A 25266-nucleotide genomic window follows, 5' to 3' on the forward strand; every position below is an offset into this window, starting at 1 on the left:
CACACCAAGCAGATGGCAATTGTTGCTGTTAAATCAATTTTCATTCCATTATCAACTCATCAAAAGGCAAATTTTCTCTGTATTTCTTTTTGTTGATTGATCAATCCCGGGCTTGACTTACTTTGCCACAATCCAATGACCTTTTTTGCATCCAGTTTTGCATGCATTGTTAACAATGTGTATATATATTTTTTCTTTTTTGTGGTTAATGCTGTACACATACTGTGTTTATGTACTGTTGAAAAAACACAGACTGCAATCACATATCTAATGTTGACTAATTATTTACACAGATTATCATCACTCTTCGTAAGCTGCTTGTGAATTTCTATTGGGTGCTGCACTCGATCACATCCGGTGCATCCCTTATGGGCTCCTCCATAAAACCTAATGATGCCCCTGGCCACAAACACAATCATAAAATGTGAATACAGTAAAATTTGGGAGCTGGAAAGGATTAATTGCATCATTTCCATTCATTATAGTGGGAAAGGTTACCTCGATTTATGACCTTTTACAATTACAAATTCGGTCATGGAACAAATTAAGTTTGTAACTTGAGGTACCACTGTACTACTTTATGACCATTTAGGGGTCATAATGGGAGCTAAAAGTTCAACTTACTTACAACTTACAAGCTTGAAACGTGTTGAGACCGTTTTCTCCGTTTGCATCAGTTACCTTGCATGACCCCTGGGTGGTTAAAATTGAATTTTTTGAGGGCGGGGCTGTCTATGGTCAAGTTAGTGAGGTTTCCAGGCAGATTGAAGCTTATAGACTCAAATAAACACCAGGCCCAGTAACATAAGGCAGGCATGAGGAATGCAGTGTCCATTCACAAGCCCTCTTAAAAATGCCTTATCGCCTGAAATCTGCATGTCAGATTTTCCTATTGAGGTCAGAATTTAGGTTTGGCTGCAGTTTCTGGCAAGGAGTCATACTGCCTATGAGCTCACTTGAGAATCATTTCACTCATTTGGAGCAAAAAAATAAAATCAAATCAAAATAACTTTATCGACTGTCACACGACGTGAAGTTTGCATCCCTTCGCTGGAGAGGAGGTGATGTGGTATCTTTTTCAAGTGTTAAATTCACGGTTTGAAAAAAATGGGGAAAAAAATATCTTGGCCACTTTAACATTTTGGCTTGTACTGCTTAACATAAACATTTACTTTACAATGAAACGAAAGCTGATGTATAAACTAACTCACAGAAGTATGGCTTGTCAAAGCTCTGGATTAGCCGCACAGCCCAAAAAACAACATATTGCTGAATTTGGCCGCATAAATAGATAGCCATTAAACAATGGGGAAAATAATTTTGTGTGTGAGTGTGTGTGTGTGTGTGTGGGTGTGCATGTTACGCAAAGTTCAATATGAACAAAATGCCCTTCAGATGTTACTGTATGTACTTTTCAGTTCCCAAGTACTGTAATTTGTAAGCTAGCGTAATGGCAGAGCGATGCCCAAAGAAAAAGAAAAAAGCAAAGAAGAAGCTGTATCTCTTGAGTTAGTGGATAAAAATCAAAGGGTCCCAAATGCATAAATTAACCATGTTGTCAGTTAAAAATAAGAACGATGTGTGGGAAAGTAGTTGGACAATTTTGTCTCAACAACAATTTGAAAACACCATTTTGTACATTTTTCTCTTGTCATTTTCAACACTGCTGATCCTGAACAGAGTCAGCAGTTGCTGGAGCTCAAGTTGCTGCAGCCTATCCCAGCTGACTTTAGGCGTGAGGCAGATTACACCCTGGACTGGTCGCCAGTCAGTTGCAGGACACACATAGACAAAATCAGCCATTCACATCCACACCGTCACTGAGTGGGAACCAATCCGACACTGCCGACTCACAACGCAGGCCAGTAAACCACTACACCCTCAGCGACGGCATTAGAAGTTTGATTGTTTAATGCAGAAAGTATAAAATTAGCAACCCTTTGTACTTTTTGTACATTTGAAACCGTAAACATCACTTAACAAACTTCATTTTCATGCAAGAACCCACTAAATTGACTTAGAATAGCTAAGACGATAGTGATATATTTTCAAACAGACTTGGTGTGCCATTTTCAGAGAGTCAAAAGATTTGTTCTTTTGTCCCCCTTTGTGGTTTATTTTTTCTGTTGACAATGTTCTTTAATAAAAAAAATTATCAGCCTTTGAAGAAAAAATTGCCATCATCTGGGCTGTTTCACAGCACGGAAGCTCGAAAACATACGCGCTGCATGTCTTTTTGTTTTTTGTTTTCTGTTGGGACTTCATATTCTATGATTTGTGTAGACTTTCCTTTTGATGTCTTCCTCTGTGGTTCGTGTCAACTTTTGTTTACCGTTTTGTTGCTTGCTACGTGGGAGGAATTAAGAAAAAATCAATCAATCAACGACTAACCTCAGAGAAGCTATTGATGTCTATAACACGTTTTGTGGTCTTTGGTAGTCTTGCTTGAACCAGAAAGTAGGATGCTGACGAACGTATCAGGACAGACAAACGAAATAAATCATAGCTAATTGTGACATTTTCTCTTTTTGGCGATGAGTCACACTCGGCGTGTTCCGCACAACTCAGCAGTGTTGTGATTTGTGTGTTAGGGTAAGGTTTGTTTTTTTTACTTGAATAGTTCAACCTTGGCGGAGGTTTGTGCTCAACCGAGTGTTGTTGTACTTTGTGCCTGTACAATATGTGGGGTCACTCAATGTTTTTCTTCTTCTGACTTTGGTCAAGTCAATGTGGGATGGAGCAACAAAGAGCGAATCCAGCGATGACATATTGTTTTGAAAAAGACCAATTGGCGTCCCCATTGTTACTGGGGACGAATATTTCACTCCCCCAACAGTATCATCCACTACTGGAAGAAATTGATTTAAATCAAGCATGTAAAAAATATTGGAAACTGCACTTGATCACAACGTTGATGTCTCTGACAGTCAAATGTGTACTATTTTTGGCTCCACAAAGACCTTGTACTCTTGCATTGCAAGTTGCAGTCGCGAAGCAGAAGGAATCCGATCTTCTTTTTTTTTTTAACCTGTCCTGTTCAGCTGCTTAGTCGTGCGTATGGTGGATCCATATGCTTTTTCATGCCTCATTGGTTTTGCTGTTCAACAGGAGAATTTGATACACTCGCTCTGGTCGTATTGAGATGGATATTTATTGGAAATGCAGTCGGAGTGAACAAGGTTTGGGAGGACAGACAGAAAAAAGAGAACACAGCCAAAAGAACAAAAACGACAACGAAACAGTATGTGACCTCAATAGGAATAATTATTTAGATTTCATCAAATTATGGACTGGGAAGGCCATGTCAGAATGGTGTATATTTCTCATCCAACCACAAGCCAAATCACTCGAACTATCATGGCATGATTTCCGGATTGGTTCGTTTTGAGCAATGATACACTAGAATGAACACAGTCCAAAATAACATAGAACGAGCCTTTTTTTTGTGTGTGTGTGTACGGAGTTTAATGGACAGATATTGGTCTAAAAAATGTAAGGAGAAGAAGTACAAAGTAGGCTGAAAAATAACAATTCAACTCAAGAATTTAAATAAAATCAAATAAAACTACTCCACTAAAGTATAGATACCACTAAAGTTAACATGTCAAGTAAAAAAGTATTTTTTTACTTTGTTACTTGACACTTCTGGTATCAAGGGAGACATGCAAGCGACTCAACATCACCACACATGCGCAATAGTTTCTGGTGCAATGGGCGGTTAGGGTTCCGGTTTCTTGGATGTTTTATGTTAAAACACACAGAATAGAACAGTTACAGGGACTACCAGCCATAAAATAGGCTCCATGAAACCCAAGCTACCGTACAATACAAATTATTGAATGCAATACATGTTGTCCCGTTGAATGTACTGCAACAATGATATCCAATAAATCAACATTGATAAGTAAATGTTTGCTCATAGCTGACATCAAAGTATTTGTTGGACGCAATTCAAACTAAACTCTCTCCGGACTCTTGTAAATAGTTCCATGTTATGATGGATGGTCTGTTCAGTTTGTTGTCGACTCCAAGTTATGTTTGTTGGAATTGTGCAGAGAGTCTTGCGTGTGCGATGGAGAGACTTTTACGAGGCGTGATGCGTGAAAAAAATGAAATAAAAAGGCTCTGTTGTTCTGTTTGTCACAAAATCTTCCATGACATACGATTGCAGATATTTCTGAAGCAGGATTACTACATGGGCGTGCCCGGTGATCTAGTGGTCAGCGCGTCGACCTCATAGTTCAGGTCGTGGGTTCAATTCCGGCTCCAGCCTCCTTGTGTTCTTCCCGGGGCTGCTTGGGTTTTTTTCTCTGGGTACTATGTTTTCCTCCCACATTCCAAAAACATGCATGGCAGGTTAATTGAATGTTCTTAATTGTCCATTAGTGTCTTTGTGAGTGTGAATGGTTGTTCGTCTCTATATGCCCTGCGATTGGTTGGCAACTGGTTCAGGGTGTCCCCTGCCTACTGCCCGAAGACAACTGGGATAGGCTCCAGCACCCCCCGCGACCCTTGTGAGGATAAAGCGGATTAGAAAATGGATTGATTGGATTACTACGTGGGAAGCCGGCTCCACAGTCATAAAAACTAGTTTACTTTAAAAAGTGTTTCAGCAATAAGGATGATGGGGCTGTGTGTCCATGAACTTGGCATAAGGGCTCCATTGCCTTGCTCAAGGGTACCTAAATAGTATTTAGCAGTGAGACGAAAATCTCTCCACCAACCACTTCTAACCTCCATATTTCATTTGGTCAGCAGCAGTATTCAACATTGGATACCTAATATTGAATTATGAGTTTTTCGCGTTACGAGCTGTTTTTTTTTTTTTGGTAAATTGATTTTTGCTTTGTGTTGTAAGCCAAAATATGAATCACAAGTGAGGCTCAGAGACGCCTACACTCGAGCGAACAACTTTCAGACATATAATGAATGGGACAAACCATCAAACACACGCATGAAAATGAAAACACTCGCGAGGAGCCGACACTAACACTGAACTTAGCACGTGGTAAATCCAAGCTGGTTTCTCTAATTCTCTCGACATCGCTCCCGAGGCCAAACACTTTAAAGTTGCTCAACAACACTTGAATACATGCGTGCGTGCGCGCAGTCTATGCATATGTGATAGAGTTGGCAGCAGGTTGGACATCCCTGGCCACTGGCCTCCATCCCTTCACCACCGAGTGCAACGGTGACTTGCGCTGCCATGCACATACATTATTGGAACTCCTGCTCTTCATCTTTAAGTCAAAAAAAGGCCAGATACCCTCACAAGTGGAGCATTCATCAACGTGGAAAAGGCAAGAACAGAAAAAGTAAATCTTAATCAGAGATGAAGCGAGCCAGCCAGCCAGAACATATGGAATATGTTTAAAGTAATATTGCTGGTTCCGGATGTTACCATGGCAATTCTCATCAGTTTCAGGCTTTCTCTTTCCTTTGTTGCCTTTGCGAAGAAAAAAAACATGCTTCTTTCCGTTTAGCGAACACACCAGCCAATTGTGCAGACTGTGTCTCCCTTTTATAGACATTAGAGGAGAGCACTGAGCCCAAGATGGAATTAAGACTGCATCATACTAAAGTAAACAAGTATGCTTCTTAGAGCACAGGTGTCAAATTCAAGGCTTGGGGTCCATATCCGGCTCCCCGCATCCTTTTTTTGTGGCCCACTAAAGCAAATCATGTGCAATAAATAATGTTGAAACTTTGCAATCATTTTGCTAGACCTGCTACACTCATTTGAACAATTATGCAACAACAAACAAATAGTTGATCTGTGTCATTTCAAGTTCAAGTCAACTTTATTGTTAAATGTGCTACATGCGCAACATACAGCACAGATGAAATTTCTTTCCTCTCAACCACAGGAGAGTGAGGCGCCGCTGAGGGTGCCCGCGCCGCTATCAAAAGGACAATTAACATAAAATGACAAAATGAATAACAACAACATAACACATAAGATACAGCCAGTCGTGCAATCTCAACCACTTTGTTGTTTGAAGCAGTTATAGATGAAAGAGGAGTGAATCAAAGTGTCCTTTTCACCAGTGGATCAAAGACGTTATGCTGAAAATGTTCAACTGAACACAAGCTACAAGCTAAGTTTGAAAGCAACAAGAAGCTGTTGCATCCATTGACGAAAAGAGATTGGCTCACATTTCCTGTCCCATGTAAACCCGCTCCAATTCCAAGCCGCGACTCCCAGTTCCACATCCGCATCGGCGTTCTGCGCTGACGCTCCTTTCTTCTCATCGTCGGCTCCACAAGTCATCCATCCATCCAGCCACAGCCTGTCCAACAGCACCGACATTTCCGCTGAACAAAGCCGGGCTGTGAAAAATGCTGCCCATTTCAGGCGCAAAAAACACAAGCGCCCCGGGGCTGTCCAACAACGAAAGTCAGATGGCGCAGACATTCCTTCCAGTAAAAATCAGTGCCGGTACAAACGCGTGCTGCCGAGAAGGCGCAACCACCAAGCACGGATTCTTCTTCTTCGAAGAATGTCGTGGCCAAAAATGTTGAAAACAATCCACATCAGGTCCGCACGAAGAAAAGACAATACATGTGACAAAACAAAACAGAAAAACAACAAGCAAGTCTCCTCAAGAGCATTTACTGACGGCATCCATCAATTTGTTGTGTACAAGTAATAACACTACTACTAACGGCATTCTGAGGGAAGATACAACTCCATAACGGCCCAAAACAAAAATGAGTTAGACACTCCTTTTCGAGAGAATGGAATATGATCTGTGTGCTTATTGAACATTCACCAGATAAAGTCTTCCATCAAAAGAAAACCACCTGAACTACAGAACAAATGGAAATATCATGTCTGAATAAAATAGTGTATTTATATTGTCTGCCTGTCAGTGTGAGTGTAGCGTGCTCCACGTCGCAGATATGTGCACAGACACTGCAGTGTTTCTCAGCCTTCACAGCTTATGGATGGGCCTTGTTAGTACTGTCTGTGTGTGTGTGTGGTTGGGTTTTTTTTTGTGCTTTTGAACACAGCAGTCACTGCCAAGAATCATCAGAAACGACAGGCTGACTCTTTTTTATTGCTTCAATTTAAGTATGCATGATAGCACCATTTATCAGGAATCCGAAGCGAACGATAGACAGATTATTGAATCCTTGATGCCCAGCGATATTTTCCACAAAATGGTTACAATGCGCACAAAGCACATGTAATTCATTCCTCAGAATTCCATATGAAAAAGTTGGGGCTCTTAGCCAAACCCAATCCAATCCCATCGTGGTTTTCCTTTGTTTGACCGGAATGTGATTTCATTTTTTTCTTCTTCTTCTTTTGTGGCCAATACAGCACATGCCAGACAGCCTCTGTGATCCACAGTTCACTTACTTTGATTGTTTTGGGACAAAATGCTTTACTGGCCACCACCACTGCTATTCCTGTAGCATGATTGAAGTCTGCTAAGTGGGATGGTCACAACCGAGGCAAATCACAGTCGCCTGATGAAAACCTCGAGGTCAGAGCTGTGATGGATGGAACTTATTTTTGAGAATATTTTCACGATTTTTCATAGTTTAATTTTAGTCTGCATAGCTTGTAAGTAACAGTGACCACAAGTGGTATTTAAAGGACTCTGTTGCACATTTCTGTTTGAAGGATGTTACTCGAATGGTAGGCAATGCAATCAAGGGTCTCCACAGAAATTCACAAACTAGAAAGTCTTCAACTTTCCCCGTACCACCGCTAGATTGACACCTATTGTTTTAATAATGTGTTAAAAACTGTCAAGATAACGAGTAAGAAGACATAAAGAGGATAAGTAGGGACCAACTACAACATAAACACAAGAATTAATGAGTCTGTCACAATCATCTGTATAAAAACAATGCATAGCAGAAGTAACCTTACCAAGATAGTGTTTGTATTACATTGATAAAAGTCAAAATATACGGACCCGTGCCAATTGCATTTCCCTAATGTAAAACTGACTCTTGTTCTATTGTGGACCGCTGCTCGAATGTTCTACTGTCCTGGCAAACGCATTACGGAATTTGCCTGTTCTTGCAAGTTTTGAACAACATTGTCTGTTGGAAGCTGAATGTTCTAAGATTGTTGTCGTGTAAATCCCCCCAATAGTTGTTGTTTACCCAGACAGCAGCCTTAACAAACCTCAGTGACTCAGATTGTCTTTCGTTTTTCATCAAATGATTTGTTTTGACTTGGTTGCCTGGAAATGCAAATATAAGAAGACTTGCAGCCACAGCTGGAACAAGGTTGCACCCAAGAACAATAACTTTATCTTAATGAGAAATCTGTATCTCCTATGAGAAAGAAAGCGTTGCTTACATTTTGCTCCAAAGCTTTTTTATTTGGCGGGGGAGGGTCTTGTTATTCCTTTGCCAGCTTGACAGGACATTGGCTGCATACTTGCGGTGCTGAAGTAATCTGGTGACCATCTATTAAAAGCACTCAGCTCTTCTTCATTTCGTTCTTGGGCCCCACGGGAACCCTGCAATAACTTTCAAGCCATTCGGCCGGACAGAGAATGCAGTTTTTTGTCAAGGTCATTGCAAGGACAAACCATTCAAGTCGGCTGGTTCTCTGGTTTTGCTGTCAGGCCAGCTGACAACAAAAATGAAATAACTGCTGCCGATGAGGACACAAAAGCAGCAACTGTACCATCCGTGATTTTCTGACCTTTCATTAGGAGCAGAGTGACAGTGAGGAAAGACAGCTGGCCAGAGAAGAAAATGAGTGCCCATAAAGATCATGAATAGTCTTTTGTATAAGGCCTTGACAAGCCTTTTATGTGATTCATTTTTGAGGAGAGTACAATTCAGTTCTGATTAAAAATAACCAATTTAGGTGTGGAGAAGAGAGTTCCCCAGAGGCTTTTTTGAGCAGTTAGGATCTTGAAGGATCCTGCGATGGAATCCGTACTTGAAAACAAAGAGTATGTTTTCCATGAGGCGTTCTTTTTAATCACTTGCACATGAGGGAAGGAACAACAAAAGTTGGAACAGCAGAGACAAAAAGGAAAGAGGGGGAGGGAAACGGGGATGAGAGCACAAGGCGACTTGGGGCCAAAGACTTTGATGCCCTTGTTGGCTTTGAAGCAGTTGGGAGGACGGTGAGGTCATCGTCAAGAACCAAACGCCACAGTATTTCCTTCACTTCCGAGTTGAATTTGTGACCAAGCTCACATCTCAATTTCCCTATTGAATTCAAAGTAAATGGAAACAATGAACCTCCATACATTGTGGCGGTTACATTCCAGACCCCCTATTAAGTAAAATCTACTCAATAGAAATATCCAATTTAAATTCTCCTTAGACATGACTTTAGAGCATTTATGGGAATAATTGTCGGCCCGGTGGTCCAGTGGTTCGCGCGTCGACCTCACATTGCAGAAGTACTGGGTCCAATTCCAGCTGTTGCCTCCCTGTGTGGAGTTTGCATGTTCTCCCCTAGGCCTGCGTGGGATTTCTCCGGGTACTCCAGTTTCCTCTCGCATTCCAAAAACATGCATGGCAGGCTGATTGAACACTCTAAATTGTCCCTAGGTGTGAGTGTGAGCGCGGATGGTTGTTCGTCTGAGTGTGTCCTGCGATTGCCTGGCAACCGGTTCAGGGTGTCCCCCGCCGACTGGCCGAAGACGGCTCCAGCGACCCTTGTGAGGAATAAGCGGAACGGAAAATGGATGGATGGCAATGATTGTTAGTGTTCTTTAAATACACCAAAAGAATACAAACATCTTAAAAATATTGAATATGGACATATTAAGAGAGCTAGGGGTAAAATGTACAGTTTACCGCTTCCTGTGTTTATGTAGTAAACCCTTACTAAACCCATCACAAACCGCCAGTTTTACTCAATTGGTGGGAGTTAAGTAACGGAAATACCTGAACGAGTGTTCTTAAATTTCAGCTGGATGTCTTGGATGTTGACAGGAGCTTCTCTTTCATACTGGACAGGAAACATCAGAATGTAGAAGTGTTTTGAAAGAACTCAATAAGCACTGTAGCACGAATTTGTTCAAGAGCTTATCTCACTGTGGTGTGTGTTGGTGAAAGTAGGATTTGCGTTCACATCAGGGGTCATTCACCAGACGTTTGCCAACAGTTTGAATGTTTTTTTCTTGTCAGTTTGACTGTTTTCTCCTGTTGACAAGAAACAAGAAAAGTTCAGGCAATCGTTTGGCGAACGTTTGTGACCTGAAAGAAACCCCCTCAAACTCTGGCTAACCCTGACGAGAACGCAACATTCACAACCTTTGCAAACACTCGTAAATTTTTGCCCCCTCAGTGGCCCGTAGCGATTAACAAGATGTCGGCTGTTGTTTGTTGTTGATGTTGACGTTCGTTAAATCCACGTTTCGTGTGTGTGTGTGTGTGTACTGTATATATACACACATAAACACACACACACACACACATTCCTGTAAGACTGTATTTGTGAGGTCCGGGTAACTCCAGATAAGGAGTGAGGACCACCCTTTCTGATAGGTTTAGAGAGGAACTAGTCTTAGATTTGTACACTAGATGTCACCCCAACTACTTTCCCCACTTCAACTTCTTTAAAAAACTAAGCAATAAAAAGTAGACTTGAAACTGAAATCATAGCAGGAGTGAGGACTCTGAATGGCCACATTCAAAGTCCTCACTCCTGTTGTGACTTTGGTTAAAATACCTTTTTTGGTTTTGTTGCAGTTAAGTATACAAAACAACTTTTGGTATGGACTTTAGAGTTTTTCCTCTCTTGTTAACCTGCAATTACACAGCAGACATTTTGTATTTTAATTTTAAAAACCTGTGTGTGTATATATATATATATATATACTGTAAATTATGAAAAAAAGATCTAGTTCCTCATCCAAAGCTTACCATCCAAATCAGTCTTCCGTCTCTTGGGGAGATGCTTTTCCCTTTTTCGGGGTAAAAGGTTGATACCTCCACATGAAAAGGAGAAAGTGACACATTTTACTAAATCAGTGTTGAACAAAAATATGTTATCAAGGCATTCAGTAACCCGATTCCAGTGAAATTGGGACATTATGCTCATCAATCAAAACAGAATACAATGATTTGCAAATCATGTCCAACCTCTATTTAAGTGAATCATTACAAAGACAAGACATTCAATGTTCAAATTGGTACATTTGATTTTTGCCAATAATATTTAACTTAGAATTTAATGGCTGTAATGCGTTCCATAAAAGATGGAACAGCTAGCAAAAAAAATAATGTTGAGAAATGCTCATCAAACACCTGTTTGTCACATCCCACCGGTGAACAGGCTAACTGTGAATGGGTGGGTGCCATGTTTGGGTCAAAAAGTAGCTATCCTGAATTGCTCAGTCACAAGCAAAGATTGGGTGAGGGTCACCACAAGTTGAATCATTGAAGGACCAAGTTTCACAACGTATAATTGCAAGGAATTGAGGGATTACGTCATCTTTGGTCCATAATATCAAAAGGTTCAGAGAATCTGGACCAATCAGTGCATGTGAAGCGGCAAGGCCAAAAACAGATAACATTCAAAGGCCATGACCTTCGACCCCTCAGAGAGCACTGCATCAAAAACCAACATCAATGTGTCAAGGATTATAACCAGATGGGCTAAGGAATACTTAAGAAAGCTAATGTCGGTGAACACGGTTCAGCGCTACATCCTTAAGTGCAATTTAAGAACTCTAAGATGCAGAGCAAAACCCATTCATTAACACCCAGACACTGCATGGGCTTCTCTGTGCCCGAGCTCATCTAAGATGGACAGATGTAAAGTGGAAAAGTAGTCTGTGGTCTGGCAACTCCATATTTCAAATTGTTTTTGGGACATTGTGGGGGTCGTATCCTCCAGACCAATGAGGAAAAAACCATGCGGTCTGTCATGGGCGCAAAGTTCAAAAGCCAGCATCAATGATGCTATGGTAGTGCCAATGGCATGGCTAACGTAAAGCATATGTTAGGCCAAGATTAGTGCTGAAAGGTACACACGTTTAGAGAAACGTGCTGTCATCCAAAGCAACGTGCACACCTTCCTTATTTCAGCAAGACAATTCCAAAACACATTTTGCTCGCGTTATAACAGCGTGGCTTCGTAGTAAAAGAGTGTGGGGACTACACTGGCCTGCCGACAGTCCACACCTGTTCTTTGAAAATGTGTGGCTCATTATGAAGCGTGAAATACGATGGTGATGCCAGAATGATGTACAGCTGAAGCTGTACATCAAGCAAGGTACAATTTCATTAATTATTTTAATTGAAATCTTTAAGATTTTATTGGTTGTTATATGCAAGATCAAGATTTAAGAGAGACCCTTTAATAATTAGTACCCTCAGTTCCCAAATGTTCGTTGAATGTTTAATGGTGATAAAATAGTGGTGTAAACATGACCTTGAACCAGCTTGTTTGGAACGTGTTGCAGCCATCAATTCCAACATAGTGTCATTTAAATAGAGGTTGAACATGACATGCAAATCATTGTATTATGCATTTATGTTGAACATATCCCACAAGAGCAAATACAAGTTTGTGCTTCCGTTAAGAATAAAGATTTACTGGGCATTATATACTTTAACATTACATTATACTATAACATTTGAAAGGTATGTTACAAGAACATCTTGTATGATTACATGCTAGTCAGTGTGAACCAAAAATGAGGGTCCGACATAATGAAATTTTGTTAGACCAATGCAAATATTTGACAGAAATAAAACACTGATTCCCGATTCAAAATAACGATTATCCATAAATTAACTTCCCCTTTAACTTGAACACGAATAGCAGGGGTGAAGGCTAAATATGTTTTAAAAAAAAAAGACTTTCAGATTGATAGATTACATTGTCCAGTGTGGGCAATGCATTTAATAAATGAAATGGTAAGAACATGAATCCTAAATACCCCAAAACAATGCTGTAATCGATAGTGTTATATTGTACAGTAGAAATTTTTATGTTGTATGTTATTTCATAGTGCATTAGGTGCTCGAGTGAATTTACTCTGCATCATTTCCCCCAAGAAGCATTTGATTTATAACAGCTAAAAATACACAAGGATTAAATACAATTTACATATGTTCCTCATACTGCGTGACAACTGACCGGAACAAAATCTGGAGAAATTAGAACTCTTGGCATGTCCATTCATCCGCTCCACCCCCCCCCCACCCCCCACCCCACCCCACCGAAAGCCGACTCTAAAGCTGAGCGCCCCCCGTAGAGCGTTGACACGTACAAAGTTACACCGGTGTAGCCCCTGAAAACAGCTTAAACCGGAGCAAATGTAACCCTGCTCAGGAGGTGGTTTAAACATTTACTCTGGAGTAAATGCTAGTATGCAGGGCGGCACCGATATAAAATGGGACGTGTGAACGCTACAGGAGTAGACTTGCTACGCGTGAAGAGTTGATTACATACAGTTAGAATGTGCTGCTTTCGTGCTCGTTTGTACTTCTGTCATCTTTCCTTTTGTAGGAGACTGGACTGTCTCAGAGTTGATTGTGTAGTTTGTTCCTTTGTTATGCGTTCACAAACCCCCCATAGAGTTCCCTATAGAAATTATTTTGTGATTTCCTCTCTTGATTTTCTGTCTGGCGAATTGTTTGCTTTTCTGAGTGTCATTGAAGTCATCAATTTACGATTTTGGGGGCAGTCATTGAACGCCTCTCGAGCAGAAGGCACGGAGAAGGACGTGCCCGCAGTTGCTTGACTTAAATTAATAAAGTGTATGTTTTAAAAATAACCAACACGACAGCTCTCTTTTTTTCGGAGCTGCAACACTTTCTCTCATTCTTTTACAGTGTCTAATAGACCACAGCATTGATTTGTCTAGAGAGGTATAATCCATGGTTTTTCGATATGTCACAAACAAGGCGGGGAAAAGTAAGTACACTTTACGAATGCCCATGTTTTATTTCCGCATCATCGCATTTCATGGCTGCAGAAACTGCCGTGTGAACGCAAGTGGGGCTGCACAGGGGTGAACACGCTTCTCTTTAGTAAGCAGCTTTATATGTGTGAACGCTCCACAAAATATACACTGGTGTAAGATATATCGCAACAGAATACATCGGTGCAGCACCGATGCTAATGTGTGCCGTGTGAACCGCCCTTAAGTCTGAATCTAACAATGCCTACATACACAGTAGTGGCATACTTAGTAATCGAACAATTTTACCTTCATCCACATTTTTTTGTCTTTTCCCTTTCCGTTTGATGTTGCTAGGGTCTGCTTTGGGGATGTCATCTGTGGAGGAAAGAAAAAGATTGAAAGTTAGTGCTAACCAGGGCATACTTAGTAATCGAACAAATTTACCTTCATCCACATTTTTTTGTCTTTTCCCTTTCCGTTTGATGTTGCTAGGCCCTGCTTTGGGGATGTCATCTGTGGAGGAAGGAAAAAGATTGAAAGTTAGTGCTAACCAGGGCATACTTATTAATCTTAAAATGTTACCTTCATCCACATTTTTGTTTCTTTTCCCTCCTGGTTTGGTGCTGCTAGAGTCTGCTTTGGGGAGGATTGAAAAAGATTCGAAGTATAGACGTGAGAACAGAGTATTTCTATATGCCAGTCTCTACACAATTGTTTTAAATCTTGTGAAATTTCAGTGCATACATACCACACAAAGATAATTGAATGGTGTCAAGATTCTTTCCACTTAGTGTTCCAGTGCCTTGCTCCATTGCAAAAAGAAGCTTGCTAATTTTTGCGATCTGAAATGTTTTATCAGTCTGTCGATAAAAGTCTCGATGTACACTGATGTCGTGTCCCATGAATCTTGCAACTTGTTCCAATTCTTGTTCACCAAGATCCAACAGCTGGCACAGTGTAGCAACCTGTTTCCTCAGTTTGGTAGATCTTAGGAATGTAGGATTTTCTGCATTGCTTTCTTCAGCATATTTGCGCAGACAGTCACATCCCCGGATATTTGTCATTGCACCAGGTCTTGCAAAAAGATAGGGATTCTCAATTGGTATTCCTGCATCTTCTCGCTTTTCAATTAAAACATCAATGGACTCCTTCATTCTTTCTGTAAAGAACACTGGGACCTTCCTGCCTCTTTTCCCCCTGACTTCAATGCGAGTTAAGAGCTTGCTCAACTCTTTTTCCAATGGCGATAGAGTTTCAAAAATGTCCTGGTTTACAGGATTTGTGCTGGCATTCTGGTAGGTCTCTAGAGTCATACGTGATGCTTCCCCTTCACGGCGCTTGTTAAAAACAATAATTTGGGCCAGAACAGATTCATTCAATTTCCTGTAAGCACTTAAGCTCATCTTTTGGGTCAATTCTGCCTTTGCCTCTTGTTCAACCATTCTAAGGTGGTCCCTGAGAGTGATGATATCTTTGGTGAGGGGAATATCATCTTGTCTATTCCATCTTTTTTCCTCTATTGTTTGATGCGCACTGACTGATACGTGGTTTTTCCAGTTTCTTTCTAGGAGTTCCAGAAATTTTTTTGCCTTTTTCTCTGCCACGTCATCATCCCTCATCAGAGTCTGTCCAATCAGGACTTCCACTGCTCCTTTCAGACAAAATCCCAATTTAAGAGCTGTGGAGGGTTTCCCATACTCATTTTTGCCTGGACTGAAGGCAGTGAGTCTTTTTGCCACGTCCACGGCAGTCTTAAACTTCGAAGGGATGCACAAATCCTGCAAACCCATGACAGTCTTGTCCATTTCTTTGGCAATTAGCATGAATCGCCCTAGCTCCCTCATTCGTTGCGCAATGTACTGGTGCTTTGACTTGACACTACCATGTTTTGCATACAGTGATTCACCATACTTGCAAATTAGGTAATCGCTGCGTATGTGAAATGATACAGGATCTTGTCTCATGTTATTGATTATCTCTTCACATCCTCCTGATGATAGAGCTGTAGGGAGGAGACTGGCAGCATCTTTTTGGACCCTCTTTCCTTTCTTTCGCTTGTCGTCCTCGCATAGCTCCCTGGCTCTACAAACCAAATGGTGTTTCCACAGACCAGTTTTTAAAAACCACCCATAACAAGATGGGCAGGGCAAATAATCATGGATAGAGGCGGCATCTGTTGGCTGCTTCCATGTGACAAGTTCCCCTTGGCCTTTTTTTAGAACTGTGCTGTTGTGCTTGAAGTCTCCCTTGTTCCGTAGCTGTTCCAAAAGGACTTTTCTTTTTTTGGATCCTGATGGAAAGCTAAACGCAAAGGCAACGTCTTTAAATTCCTTATGTTTCCTCTCCAAATGCCTTGCCATCTTTAAATTTGATTGGCCACAGTAAAAGCAATAATGAGTTTTGTCCCAAACTCGTTTGCCTTCCCTTCTTGTACAAGTTTTTATAGTTAAAGAAGGATCTTCTTTGCTCAGCTTTTGTTTTTTGTTTTTTCTCTTTACATAGGTTAATGGGTTACTTTCTTTGCGAACTGCAGACGTGACTCTGTGCTCCTCTGCTTCATATGTCTGACTTGTAGAGTCTTCACTGGATGTATCATAAGTCAATTTTTCTACCTTTGGGTCGAATATCTCCTCGTCATCACTCGACTCAGTGGATGTCTTAGTGGGTTTGTATTCCTCATCTGATCCAAAAAGACTGACTGAGTCAGAATAATCACTATCTTCAGTGGGATTGTCCATCTGTTAAAAAAAATAAAAAAAATCAGAATATACCATTGCAATGAATAATGTTAGGGAGTAGTACTGATAAGTCAGGCTTACATGACAAGATAGTTCTGTGGGATAAAATATTAATCAAACACATTAACATGGCAAAACAGCAATACCTTATAAAAATAACTTATTTTGTTTAATATGGGCAAATAAAGCATTGAAACTGACCGGGTAATCAATTAAAAGTCGACTTATTGTAAATTTTAAATTGTCTAGATCACTCATTTCCAGTGCTTGGCAAAGATAGGTAAGTGCCAAAACCAAGTAATGCTTTCAAGCCAATACTGGCATTATTGTAAGGTTATCATGGAGGCTGCCAATACCAGCCATTGATATTTCAGAAAATTAAAAACTCAATAAATATAAATTTGGATATCAAGTCAGTCCTCCACGGTAATAGTTGCCACTACACATTTGGCGAATCATCTGCGTCACAAAGAGAGGTTTATTTCCAAGTATTTGGCAATCCAATAACAATGAAGGCCGACACAGAGTGTGGAGAGAACAAATTTTCCACGTGAGCTGTACCCAGGTCAATCTTTTCATACACCTATTAAGATGCAATTTCTGCACATAATTACAATATTTACATTAATTCTTTGAACGGATTATGTGTACTTTTTAATCAAATTCGTTTGAATTCCTTCCACGTCCATCCTTCTATATTACCAGAAGAGGCAATTTCTCCAAGTATGTGGCTACTAAAATGAACGCATATTCTCCAAATCTCTGCACGCCAGAGCATTTTTTTTCTCCTTGAATTACATCAACATTCATTTACTAATTTGCCGATTAACGTCTAATCATTAAGTTGATATGAGTATGTTGATCAGGTTAAGACTTATGCTGAGAATGCATCACTAGTGTGATTTTATAAGCATGGGCCAATAACTGTTTTGACGTTTGAAAAGTCAAAGTTTCAATCACCACTAATTCGGCTTTGCCAATAAGGATATTTGGGATCAATAAACGATGAGCGAGTGTGGTTACATATCTCAAAGGTTGATGACAGTGACAATGTATCTTGCCACAAAAAAATCATTAAAATGTCACTGTAAAATACAAGAAAGCTTATCATATTAGAAAATATGCATCTCTCCTCATATAAGTGTTTTTTTCAGCCCAAAAATGATTCACAGTATAATAATTTGTTCAACCCACTTCGTAAATTGCTTTGTATTTTACATTGTCTTTTTGCAGTTAGTTTCTGTATATGGAAAGACACTGGTTCATTTGCAACTAATTCTCTGCTCAACTAAGATGGCGGCGGCGGCGAAAGACGCTGTCTCATTTGCAACTAATTCTCTGCTTAACTAAGATGGCGACGACGACGAGACGACGGCGCGGGGTGGGGGGGGGTGTTCAAACTCTTGTTTTTAACCACACCAACGGCCTATTCTATGGCGCTGTATTGTGTGTCTGACGGCCCATTGAAAGTTTATTGGCGACAACTCCTTAGGTACAGCATAGTAGAGTTACTCATATAGTTGGCTTCACTCTAATGCTGATATAACACGAACGTTTGAGCCTGCACGAATTACTTAGAATGACTAACTTGTAAGAAAATATTCAAAACTTGAGTGTCTTACCTGCTTTAATTCTGAAGTATTTGTCACTTTCGGTGTTTTTCTCGATGATGCTGACTCGAACGCTCACTCTTCTCAACGCCTTTCTTTTGTGCAGGTAGCAAAGCGCGCGTTTCCTAATTGATGATCACATGGTCAGCGAGTGTGTGATGGGGGAGGGTAGTTGCAGAAACACGGTTCCTGCTACGTAACTGTGACGTTTTGGAGTGTGAAACAGCCCCGCCCCTTCATGACCAAAGCTCCTTTACTTTTCCTCTGAGGTCCGTTTTGAAGTGGGGCATAGTAAATGTCAAGCAACATCAACATATTTTATGAACTCTTGTTTACACCAATGTCATGTACTCCTAAAATGAGCACAGCATATATACATGTGTGTGTATATACTATATATATACTAGATAGATAGATAGATAGATAGATAGATAGATAGATAGATAGATAGATAGATAGATAGATAGATAGATAGATAGATAGATAGATAGATAGATAGATAGATAGATAGATAGATAGATAGATAGATAGATAGATAGATAGATAGATAGATAGATAGATAGATAGATAGATAGATAGATAGATATACAGTATATACACACACACATATTTTAAAAATGACTTAAAATATTGTAATTGTTCTGAAAGCAACATTACTCCCAAATGCTAATATGGAATTGTGTTGAAACATCATTATTATTTACTTATTGGATGCAATTCGTATTATACAGTTTCAATGTCCAAAGCAGAATAAAACTAATTCAATTTTCTGTGGACACGACTGCAAGACTCAACTCTTCTTGCAAAGCTTTGTTGCTGCTGTATGCACAGCGCTCCTAATTGATCACGTGCTGAAACTAGTGTGGGGGAGGGGAGCTGCATAAAGTAGGTTCAAACAGTGCAACTGCGAGGTTTTGGAGCTGGGAACAGCCCCTCCCCCCTTCATGGCCAACGATAAACTAAAATTGCTCAGCCTTTAACTTTTACTCTGTGGTCTGTTTTGAGGGGAGCACGATATAAATTTCAAGCAACATCTATATGTTTCAGCAACTGTAATAACACAAATGTATATAACTGTTCATATTTTTTTAAACCAGACTTAAATATTATAATTGTCCTTATAGCAAAAGAATTCTCAAGCATTAATATGGAATTGCAATGAAACGTAATTACAGTAAGTATTGCCATCTATGGACTTCTGTCAAACGAAAATTCCCTCACCCAGAATAAAAACCTGTGCATTACACATTTGAGTACGATATTACATTGCATTATTGCTTCAGGAGTATGATGTACCGAATCCCCTGATGCGGGCACTTTGGTCCCTACACCACAGATGTCAGAATTTGGTTCACATTACCGGCAGTAAGTCAGAATCGTTTCCAGTGAGGGTTGGACTCTGCCAAGGCTGCCCTTTGTCATTGATTCTGTTCATAAACTTTATGGACATTGGAAATTTCTAGGCGCAGTGTAAGTGTTGATGGGGGTCCATTTTGGTGGCCTCAATATTACATCTCTGCTTATTGCAGATGATGTGAAACTGTTGGCTCTTTCAAGCAGGGCCCTTCAACTCTCACTTGAGCGTTTCGCAGCTGAGTATGAAGCGGTTGGGATGAAAATCAGTCGGAAAAAGGTGGAGTTCTCTCTCCGGGTCGGGGAGGAGATCTTGTCCCAAGTGGAGGAGTTTAAGTATTTTGGGGTCTTGTTTGCAAGTGACGGCAGGAGGGAATGAGAGATCGACAGGCGCAGCGGTGAAGCGTCTGCTGCTTGCTCTGCGCGCTTTGTATCGGTCAGTCGTGGTGAAGAAGGAGCTGAGCCAAAGGGCGAAGCTCTCAATTTACCGGTCGATCTACGTTCCAACCCTCATCTACTGTCATGAGCAATAAGTCGTGACCAAAAGAATGAGATCCCAGATACATGTGGCCGAAATGAGTTTTAAAGGTGTTCCGGGCATCTCCCACGGGCAGGAGGCCTGGGGACAACCCAAGACACGCTGGAGAGATTGTGTCACTCAGCTGGCCTGGGAACGTTTCAGAATCCCCGGGAAGAGCTAGAAGAAGTGGCTGGGGAGAGGGAAGTCTGGGCTTCCCTGCTAAAGGTGCTGCCCCTGTGACCCGACCTTGGATAAGCGGTGGAATATGGATGGATGGATATTACATTAGTGATCGATTCATAACGACGGACGAACGTTCCGATACCTGGAACCTGGAAGCCATACGGAAGCTCGAATTAGAGCAAACTCAAGCAAGTCCCGTGCGATACCGCGGAATAACTGTCTGCACCACTTTTTACTCTCTTTGGCACAAAAACAGCAGAATCTCTCTATTAGCATGAGTTTACTGGAATCGTGAACAACTTTCTATTCCATTCATTTACATTTACGTCCTGTCGATGGTTGCATCCAAACAAAGGAATGGTAATGACTGTGGAAGAGAACATGGAATGCATCCGATTAGATGCTCAAAGCAAATTGCTTGTGGCTCGACGGACTGTAGAGTAAATGAACGTTTCCTGGAATGCTTGACCTGATATGATGCTAACTCAACTCAACATTATTTATAGAGCACTTTCAAACAGCCATCGCTGCATATAAAGTGCTTTACATGGAGCAATTTAACATATACAACAAACAGTAACGCAGTCTGTAATAAAGACGGTAGAAAGCACCGAACAGCAAAACCAAGAACAAATCTAAGTCATGGTGAGTCAAATGCCAAAGAATACAAGTGAGTTTTGAGGCGCGTTTTGAAGATGGGCAGCGAGGAGGCTTGCCGAATGTTCAGTGGGAGGTCATTCCAGAGAGAGCGACCAGCAACAGAAAAGGCTCCATCCCCTCTGAGCCTCAGTTTAGTTCTTGGTCCTTCTAATAATGTCTGGTCCGCAGACCAGATGAGGTCAGCGAGGTAAGGTGGCACGAGGTAATTTAGAGATTTGAAAAGGTCATTTAGAGATTTGAAAACAATTTGCGCTAACTGGAGCGCTAATCAGAGAGAAGGCGAGTTCCATCGCGCTATGGGCATGGAGGACTTTGAAGGGTCCCGTGGATGCCTTCAGACATTTGTTGCACAACATCAGCTGAGCAACGCTGTCTTGGGTGGTGATCGAGGGGAGGTCAAGTTCGAGATAGTGAGTGATTGGAAAGAAAAGCCACCAGCTGTTATAGGTCTCATTTTGGAGCAAAGAGCCCTCATTTTGTGACTACTCTTGTTATAATGTATTTTGTTCATATACCTGTACTGTATACTGCCGTTTTTGTGTTATTTGTGTTGTTGGGGCATATATTTTTGCATTTTACTGCTTGTGTTCTTACACATGTATTTTGTTAACACACTTGCATGTTCATAAAGGACGTGTACCGTAGTCATGTCCCACATAAGGAAATTCTGTTATCAAGACTGATTGAGCAACGCAAACATGATTTCTTACTAAAGAATACTTACTGTTGTTACTTATTGGATGCAAATCATAATGATCCAGTTGAAATGTCCAAAGCAGAATGAAACAAATTGGATATGCTGGGGACACTTCTGCAATACAGTAGCTAACTCATTTTTTCTTGCAAAGCGTTGTGGCTGGTTGTGGCTGGCTTCTGCGCAGCTCTGCTAATTGAAATGTAAACAAACTCATGTCTGGGGGGAGGGGTGCAGCAAAAACTTCGTTTTGGAGCAGGTAACAGCCGCTCCTCTTCATGGCCAATGACTAAGTCAATTATCAAAATTGCCATAGCCTTTTTGAACTTTGAGGTCTGCTGTGAAGGCGAGCATGATAAATTTTGAGCAACATCTACATACAGTATTTGAGTAACTAGGCTCACCAATGTCACATACTCTGCGCACACACAGTATATTTAAACTGACTTACAATTTTACAATTGTTTTTAAAGCAACATAATTCCAAACTCTAATATGGAATTTAGATGAAACAATTATTTACTTATTGAATGCAAGTCATATTTTCCAGTTTCAATGTCCAAAGCTGAATGAAATAAATTGGATATGCTGGGGACACTTCTGCAATACAGTACCTAACTCATTTTTTTCTTGCAAAGCGTTGTGGCTGGCTTCTGCGCAGCTCTGCTAAATGAAATGTAAACAAACTCATGTCTGGGGGGAGGGGTGCTGCAAAATCTTCGTTTTGGAGCAGGTAACAGCCGCTCCCCTTCATGGCCAATGATTAACTCAATTATCAAAGTTCCCACAGCCTTTGTGAACTTTGAGGTCTGATGTGAAGGAGAGCATGATAAATTTTGAACATCTACATACAGTATTTGAATAACGAGGATCACCAATGTCACATACTCCTAAAATAATGACAGAAAATAAAATTATATATATGTTCACGAACACAACCGCACACACGGTATATTTAAACTGACTTAAAAATGTACAATTGTTTTTAAAGCAACATAATTCCAAACTCTAATATGGAATTTAATCGTTTCTTGGTTTCTTGGAATTGGAATTCTTTACTTATTGAATGCAAGTCATATTTTCCAGTTTCAATGTCCAAAGCAGAATAAAATGAATTGGATTTTCTGGGGCCCTCCGTGAGTCGTCACCTTACCGTGGTGGAGGGGTTTGTGTGTCCCAATGATCCTAGAAGCTAAGTTGTCTGGGGCTTTATGCCCCTGGCAGGGTCACCCATGGCAAACAGGTTCTAGGTGAGGGGCCAGACAAAGCACGGCTCAAAGACCCCATGATGAATACAATAAATGGATCTAGGTTTACCTTGCCCGGACGCGGGTCACCGGGGCCCCCCTCTGGAGCCAGGCCTGGAGGTGGGGCTCGTTGGCAGGCGCCTGGTTGCCGGGCCTACACCCATGGGGCCCGGCCAGGCACAGCCCGAAGAGGCAACGTGGGTCCCCCTTCCCATGGGCTCACCACCCATGAGAGGGGCCAAAGGGGTCGGGTGCAATGTGAGCTGGGCGGCAGCCAAAGGCGGGGACCCTGGCGGTCCGATCCTCGGCTGCAGAAGCTAGCTCTTGGGACATGGAATGTCACCTCTCTGGCAGGGAAGGAGCCCGAGCTGGTGTGTGAGGCAGAGAATTTCCGACTGGATATAGTCGGACTTGCCTCCACACACAGCCTGGGTTCTGGTGCCAGTTCTCTCGAGAGGGGTTGGACTCTCTTCCACTCTGGAGTTGCTCACGGTGAGAGGCGCAGAGCAGGTGTGGGCATACTCATTGCCCCCCGGCTCAGTGCCTGTACATTGGGGTTCACACCGGTAGACGAGAGGGTTGCCTCCCTCCGCCTTCGGGTGGCTGGACGGGTCCTGACTGTTGTTTGTGCATATGCACCAAACAGCAGCTCAGCATACCCACCCTTTTTGGAGTCCTTGGAGGGTGTGCTGGAGAGTACTCCTGCTGGGGACTCCCTTGTTCTGCTGGGGGACTTCAATGCTCACGTGGGGAATGACAGTGATACCTGGAGGGGCGTGATTGGGAGGAACGGCCCCCCCGATCAGAACCCGAGTGGTGTTTTGTTATTGGACTTCTGTGCTCGTCACGGATTGTCCATAACGAACACCTTGTTAAAGCATAAGGGTGTACATATGTGCACTTGGCACCAGGACACCCTAGGCCGCAGTTCGATGATCGACTTTGTAGTTGTATCATCGGATGTGCGGCCGCATGTTCTGGACACTCGGGTGAAGAGAGGGGCGGAGCTGTCAACTGATCACCACCTGGTGGTGAGTAGGCTCCGATGGTGGGGGAAGATGCCGGTCCGTCCTGGCAGACCCAAGCGTATAGTGAGGGTTTGTTGGGAGCGTCTGGCGGAATCCCCTGTCAGGAGTTTCAACTCCCACCTCCGACAGAGCTTTTCCCATGTTCCGGGGGAGACGGGGGACATTGAGTCCGAGTCCCATGTTCCGTGCCTCTATTGTTGAGGCGGCCAATCTGAGTTGTGGCCGTAAGGTGGTTGGTGCCTGTCGTGGCGGCAACCCCCATACTCGCTGGTGGACACCAGCAGTAAGGGATGCCGTCAAGCTGAAGAAGGAGTCCTATCGATCCTTTATGGCCTGTGGGACCCCAGAGGCAGCTGACGGGTATCGACTGGCCAAGCGGACCGCGGCTTCGGTGGTCGCCGAGGCAAAAACCAGAGCGTGGGAAGAGTTCGGCGAGGCCATGGAAGCCGACTTCCGGACGGCTTCGAGGAAATTCTGGTCAACCATCCGACGTCTCAGGAGGGGGAAGCAGTGCACCACTAACACTGTGTACAGCGGGGATGGGGCGCTGCTGACTTCGACTCGGGACGTTGTGAACCGGTGGGCAGAGTACTTCGAAGACCTCCTCAACTCCACCAACACGCCTTCCTTGGAGGAAGCAGAGCCTGGGGACTCTGAGGTGGGCTCTCCTATCTCTGTGGTTGAAGTCACCGATGTGGTTAAAAAGCTCCTCGGTGGTAGGGCCCCAGGGGTGGATGAGATCCGCCCGGAGTTCCTCAAGGCTCTGGATGTTGTGGGGCTGTCCTGGTTGACACGCCTCTGCAACATCGCGTGGTCAACAGGGAGAGTGCCTCTGGATTGGCAGACCGGGGTGGTAGTCCCTCTTTTTAAAAAGGGGGACCGGAGGGTGTGTTCCAACTACAGAGGGATCACACTCCTCAGCCTCCCTGGGGTGCTGGAGAGGAGGGTCCGTCAGGAAGTCGAGCCGCCAATTGAGGAGGAGCAGTGTGGTTTTCGTCCCGGCCGTGGAACAGTGGACCAGCTCTACACCCTTAGCAGGGTCCTTGAGGGTATGTGGGAATTCGCCCAACCAGTCTACATGTGTTTTGTGGATTTGGAGAAGGCGTTTGACCGTGTCCCTCGGGGAGTTCTTTGGGGGGTGCTTCGTGGGTATGGGGTACCGAACCCCCTGATACGGGCTGTTCGGTCACTATACCACCGATGTCAGAGTTTGGTTCGCATTGCCAGCAGTAAGTCGGAATCGTTTCCAGTGGGGGTAGGACTCCGCCAAGGCTGCCGTTTGTCGCTGATTCTGTTCATAACCTTTATGGACAGAATTTCTAGGCGCAGCCGAAGCGTTGAGGGGGTCCGTTTTGGGGGCCTCAGTATTGCATCCCTGCT

The 25266-nt window shown here is 42.4% G+C and overlaps 3 protein-coding genes across 4 annotated transcripts in view; 2 read left to right on the plus strand and 1 right to left on the minus strand.

Moving 5' to 3' along the window:
- Positions 1 to 25266, plus strand: part of alg6 (ALG6 alpha-1,3-glucosyltransferase) — a 273870-nt gene that overhangs the window by 154462 nt on the left and 94142 nt on the right. The window lies entirely within an intron of this gene.
- ror1 (receptor tyrosine kinase-like orphan receptor 1) overlaps positions 1 to 25266 on the plus strand; it is a 165606-nt gene that overhangs the window by 71227 nt on the left and 69113 nt on the right. The window lies entirely within an intron of this gene.
- LOC127605660 (uncharacterized) lies at positions 13768 to 18571 on the minus strand. 2 transcript variants are annotated; one of them, XM_052073411.1, is made up of 4 exons: positions 18214 to 18571; positions 14436 to 16591; positions 14298 to 14366; positions 13768 to 14228 (listed from the first exon to the last, which is right to left on the minus strand). In XM_052073411.1, the coding sequence occupies exon 2, from the start codon at positions 16589 to 16591 to the stop codon at positions 14570 to 14572; it is 2022 nt and encodes a 673-aa protein (XP_051929371.1). In that variant the 5' UTR covers positions 18214 to 18571; the 3' UTR covers positions 13768 to 14228; positions 14298 to 14366; positions 14436 to 14569. The 2 variants fall into 2 exon arrangements, with proteins under 2 accessions (XP_051929371.1, XP_051929372.1); XM_052073412.1 differs by lacking the exon at positions 14298 to 14366.

Source organism: Hippocampus zosterae, chromosome 8 (assembly GCF_025434085.1).
Source record: "Hippocampus zosterae strain Florida chromosome 8, ASM2543408v3, whole genome shotgun sequence".
In the NCBI taxonomy this organism is placed as follows: Eukaryota; Metazoa; Chordata; class Actinopteri; order Syngnathiformes; family Syngnathidae; genus Hippocampus; species Hippocampus zosterae.

Coding starts and splice junctions, on each gene's coding strand:
- LOC127605660 (XM_052073412.1), bottom strand. CDS start 16,591: ATGGACAATCCCACTGAAGATAGTGATTATTCTGACTCAGTCAGTCTT.